This window comes from Musca autumnalis, unplaced genomic scaffold, assembly GCF_047663935.1.
Source record: "Musca autumnalis isolate F117 unplaced genomic scaffold, ASM4766393v1 scaffold_1, whole genome shotgun sequence".
Classification (NCBI taxonomy): domain Eukaryota; kingdom Metazoa; phylum Arthropoda; class Insecta; order Diptera; family Muscidae; genus Musca; species Musca autumnalis.
Genome location: NW_027411644.1, coordinates 127940469 through 127946340, shown reverse-complemented (window position 1 = coordinate 127946340; position 5872 = coordinate 127940469). Strand labels below are relative to the sequence as shown.

The window sequence follows — 5872 nt, the reverse complement described above, 5'->3', positions numbered from 1 at the left end:
GTGAAAATTCAGCTTATTAAAAGGAAGAAATGGCCGAAATACTGTTGGGACGGCAAGAAATCTTGAGAACTCTAATTGGGAAGCTGCTTAGGAGCAGTGAAAACGCGTCAGTTAGTAGCGACCAAAAGGAGTCCTGGAAGAAAAACTTGGCCGAATACTGGGAGGAATTTTCCCGCAACCATAGTGTCCTCGAAAAGAAGTTAAAAAGTGACGAACAATATTTTACGTCCAAATATTATGAACATGTGGCCGACGTAACAAAAACACTATGCAGAACTTGGGGAAAGAGGACAAAACGGCTTTGGAGGAGAAAGGAGCCGTGGGATTAAAAAAAGTTGTCTTTGGATCCCCGTCGACGACTCAGGACGTGCGGCGGTCGGTAGAAGACAGGAAAAAAGATGCTTTGCTATACCAAATAGAAAATAGCATAAGTAAATTTAAAAGAAGTCTGGAGGAGTTGCAATTTGCCAACGAAATTTATTGGTTGGAAAGTTTAAAGCACTCCTGGGAAAGACTAAGTGCATTCATTGAAAATATGAAGATGCAAATAGTACTAAATTATCCACAACACATCAATGTTGTAGGAGAAGCAGACGAGGTAGAGGTCCAATATCATGAAAAATTAATGAAGTTGCTCAAGAAAATTGGAGAGCTGAATAGCGATGGCAAACTCATTAAGGTGCCAAATGTAAAGATTCCTGATTTCTATGGAAGTGTAGAAGAATGGTCTACCTTCCATGATCTTTACAAAAAGCTGGTGCATGAGGACGAAAGATTATCGGCTGTGGAAAAACATGTTTCACTTGAAGGCTCACGTAAATGGAGAAGCCTTTAAAATTATTAAACATTTGTCCGTAGAGGCAAATAATTATGAGGTTGCCTGGGATATCCTGAAGCAGAGATATGAAAACAAAAGGATATTGTTCCAGACAACAATTGACAGGTTGCTTGATCAACAAAATGTAAGCAACCAGTCTTCCAGGCAAATTAGAGATTTGCTCGACACAACAATTGAATGCGTGCTGGCACTCAAAGCTATGGATTGCGAGATTGATGCGACGGATCCAATCATAGCACGAATAATAATTCGAAAATTAGACAAGGAAGGACTCTTGTTATACGAGCAATTTGCAAGGAAGTCCAAGGAAATCCAGAAATTGGATGATGTTCTGGAATTTCTGGAAGAAAGATTCCAGAATTTGGAGGAAGCTACTAAAAAATATAACAGCGTGTTTACACCAAAACAGCAGCAAACACAACAAAAATCTTACGTTACGGGAAAGACAAATTGCAATTATTGTCAAAAGGTTGGTCATCTGGTGGATAAGTGCCAGAAATATTTGCAACTGACAGTACCTGACCGTTTGGCATGGGCTAAGAAAAACAGAGCATGCTTTAGATGCTTGAGACACAATTACACCGTTAAATGCGAAAGTGACATTAAGTGCCGAACGTGCGGCTTAAATCATCATCCTACATTGCATGAAAACAAAACGTCAACAACATACGTCACAAAGAGCAAAAGAAGTGTGCTACTGGCAACAGCACAAGTACGCATAAAAAATATACATGGAGAATGGGTAACTCTAAAGGCTCTCATCGATCAAGGATCCCAAACAACATTTATTACAGAGGAAGCAGCTCAAATCTTACAAATGTCACGAATTAAAACTAACATGGAGCTTCACGGATTAGGGGAAGTGGTGGGAGTGGCGAAAACGAAAATTAACGTGAGAGTTCATCCTCGATTCCCCAGCAAATACTGGTTCGACGTGGAAGCTTTGGTCCTACCAACATTAGCATCAGTGCGTCTGGATTCCGGTTATGACGACGATTATGCAGAATATAGGAAATACGAGTTGCCTGATCCTAATTATAATAGAAGTGAACGGATTGACCTGGTTCTAGGAGGCGATGTATATGTTGATATCATCGAGAGTGGAGTAATAAAGAAAAATGGAATGCTGGGTCAAAATACAAAATTAGTCTTGATGCTATCTGGGCCATTAACCGTTCGTATTCCTCAGCAAAAGCGATACGTAAATATGACAATGGAATTGGAGAGATTTTGGGAAATCGAAGAAGTCGAGGCAGATAATATTTCCAATGAGGATGAAATATGTCTGGAACGGCATGCATCTACAACAAGGAAAAATGCAGGCGGCAGATTTGTGGTGCAACTATCCCTAAAAGATGACAAGGTATTGGGCGAATCTTATAGAAAAGCAATGGCACGATTTGTGAGTCTGGAGAAGAATATGGATAAAAACATGGTATTAAAAACAGAATATTCAAAGATCATGGAAGAATAGAATTAGGACCCCGGTTGCAGAAAGATATTTTCGACATTTTAATAAACTTTAGAACGAAAAGGTATGTGGTGATGACGGACGTGGAAAAAATGTATCGACAAATAATGGTCGATAAAGAGAGCCAGTCGTACCAACATATATTGTGGAGGAAAGAGAGGAATGAGCCCATCAAGGAGTATAAACTGACAACTGTCACCTTTGGAACTGCTAGCGCTCCATTCTTAGCAGTTCGAACTTTAATGGAGATAGCCAAGGAATGTGAAGATGAAGGAATCAGCAAGATAATAAGAGAAGACTTTTATATTGATGATTTGTTGTCCGGGTCCGATTCTATTCAGAGATGCCGTGAGATAGAGGAAAAGTTAGCCCAACATATGTCGAAATATGGATTCCATTTGAGGAAATGGTGCTCCAACAGTGACGAAGTAGTAATGGCGAATGAGTCAGCAAAGCAAAATTAAACAATAGATCTTGAGAAAATTCAAAAGTTAAGACGTTGGGACTGCAGTGGAATCCTAAGGAGGATGAGTTCCTTTTTAAAATATCAGAGGCTGAACCAACAAAATATACTAAAAGGAAGACGTTATCATATTTAGCAAAAATCTTTGACCCGCTTGGGCTACTAACGCCAGTGGTAATAACCGCAAAATTGTTTATCCAACATCTATGGATATTGCAAATGAGTTGGGACGAAAAGTTGAATGAAGTCTTAGAGAAAACGTGGTTGGAGATTGTGCAAAATATATCGGTATTACAAGACTTAAGAATTCCCAGATGGCTAAAAATGACCGAAGAAGATAATCTACCACTCTTGGGATTTGCAGATGCTTCTGAGAAGGCATATACTGCGGTCGTATATGTTAAAACATCAGGGGTAGTGTCTTTATTGGCGGCGAAGAGCAAGGTCAACCCTATTAAAACAGGAAAACACTTCCGAAACTGGAGATTTGTGCAGCACATTTGCTTGCACGGTTGATAAGAAAGATAATGGAGATTATAAAAAAGGAGAAGACGGTATATGCTTGGAGTGACTCTACAATAACCCTGGCTTGGATAGAAAATAACACCAGCAAAGACAAGTTCATAAGAACCAGGGTTAACGCTATAAATAATTTGGTTCCAGATGCTCGTTGGAATTATGTGAAGTCAAAAGAAACCCCTGCAGATTTGGGGACAAGAGGATTGTCTCCGGATAAGCTAATTGACTCCGATATCTGGTGGAAAGGAAGCGGATAAAAAATGGACGAATCGGCAGGGGAGAGCGTTCGTTTCACTTACCAAGGTGACTTCGGAGCCAATATATCTGTATCACTTAACAGAGAGATATTCATCATACCAAAAATTGTTAAGGATTTACGCTCTGGTTTTGCGGTATATTGAAAAATTAAAGAAGAAGTCATATCCTACAACATATGTAACAAGAGAAGAAGTAGCGAACGCAGAAATGTTTGTAATAAAAGGGCATCAACAGGCAGAATGGCGAACTGAGATAAGACAGCTGAAAGAAAGAAAACAAATAGATCAGAACCACAAGTTGGCGACACTGCACCCGTACTTAGATGAAGATGGATTAATGAGAGTGGGAGGCCGATTGCAGAACTCGTTGCTAACTATGAAACAGAGGCATCCTTTCATCATAAATAAATCAAAGCTGGCAGATATGATTATAGAAGATGCTCATAAAGTTACGCTACATGGAGGGAATAGGCTGACGGAAGCAGTAGTCAGAAGGAAGTTCTGGTTAATAAGCGTAAAAAACTGTGAGAAAAATATAATCAGACGATGCGTCGTGTGCATTCGTTATAGACATAAAGATAAACAGCAGTTAATGGGGATACTACCCCAGTACCGAGTTAGTGTATCTGCTCCGTTTCAACACTGTGGTGTCGATTATGCAGGGCCCTTACAAATAAAGTTCTCAAACGGCAGAGTTCAAAGATCCTTTAAAGGATACGTAGCAGTTTTCATATGCATGGCAACTAAAGCGGTCCATCTCGAAGCTGTCAGTGGATTGGATACCGAATCGTTCTTAGCAGCTCTATATCGATTTCTTGCGAGAAGAGGTAGAAGTAGCGATATGTACACCGATAATGGTACAAATTTTGTGGGAGCCGCTAGGAAAATAGACGCAGATTTTGCAAATGCAATACAAAGAAATGCGGAAATTGCTGAAGTATTGGAAAAATAGAAAGTTAGATGGCATTTTATCCCGCCGGCAAGTCCTCACTTCGGAGGAATATGGGAGGCGGCAGTCAAGTCCATGAAGTTTCATTTAAGTAGAATAATTGGAGAAAATAAGATTTCATTCGAAGAATTGAGTACGATACTTGCACAGATTGAAGCAGTACTGAATTCACGACCGCTGTATGCGTTGAACTGCAGTGACGAGGATTTGGATGTTCTTACCCCGGGACATTTTCTAATTGGTCGTCCTATATTAGATGAACCACCAACAAGTTATGATGGTAGACTTGGGTGCTTGGACCGATGGAAGTTGGTGCAGAAGATTAAGTCACACTTTTGGAAATGCTGGGCCAATGATTACTTGACAACATTGCAGCAAAGATACAAATGGAAGAGTTCAGAGGACAATCTACAAGAGGGTCAGATCGTTATTATCAAAAATGAGGACACACATCCAGCGCGGTGGCCGTTGGGGAGAATTGTTGAAACACATCCGGGTAAAGATGGTTTAGTGCGGACGGTCACAGTTAGGACCGGTAATGGAACCGTGAAAAGGCCGATTGGCAATGTATGTCCATTAGAATGTGAAGAGGAGAGCGATAAACAGCCGGCCGTGGTATCTGTTAATTATACTAGAGCATGCGACCGACGTAAGCTCAATCCGTTATATATACTGGTAATTCTGATGATGATGGCCGGTATAAAAGCAAATCCAGCCGGTGCCAAGATTGGCGAAATAAAGAATTCTACGGTCGTGTATCTGGATCATGTGGGATCAGTTGACGCGGTGATGTCATGGAAAGATTAAAGAAGGTGGAGAAGGTGAACATAGAATTGCGTGGACTCAATTTCCACCATGTCAGCGGTCATTCATCACTTATATTAGGGTCCTTAGTCATAATTATTATAATTGTATATTTGTTTGTGAAATGTAGAAAGACACTTACTCGCATTGCTTTAGATTTATCTAGAGATGTAAGAGAAGGTCAGAGTCCAGCATAGGGCAACAGTCTTTTTTATAATTAAGGGTAAAATCGCATTTGTTTCCCCTGGGCAGAATGTTCGAAATACGTTCGAACAGAATCATCTTTTTGTATTGATAATTGCTAGACGTTTAGGTTTAGAAGATCTTCTTACTTTCATAGATCATAAAATGTATTTTTATGGTTGTGATAAGAGTACTTGATATTTAGAGCTCTTTACATTTCTAATACATTTATTCTTAGGTGAATAGGCTAGAGAAATGTTATTTTTAGTTTTACGAGCGTCTTAAGTGCAGTGGGCACTTATGCCCTTTATTCCTATCTGCTAATGTAGCGACCCTTTGCGGGGGTAAATAAAATATGAATAGCTCACATTGTACGATAAGTAGCGTT

The 5872-nt window shown here is 39.9% G+C and overlaps 1 protein-coding gene across 1 annotated transcript; it reads left to right on the top strand.

Moving 5' to 3' along the window:
- The first annotated feature begins 268 nt into the window (after window positions 1–268).
- Window positions 269–2312, top strand: LOC141402477 (uncharacterized). The gene is made up of 2 exons (XM_073983968.1): window positions 269–815; window positions 859–2312. The coding sequence occupies exons 1-2, from the start codon at window positions 269–271 to the stop codon at window positions 2310–2312; spliced, it is 2001 nt and encodes a 666-aa protein (XP_073840069.1).
- Window positions 2313–5872: the final 3560 nt, after the last annotated feature.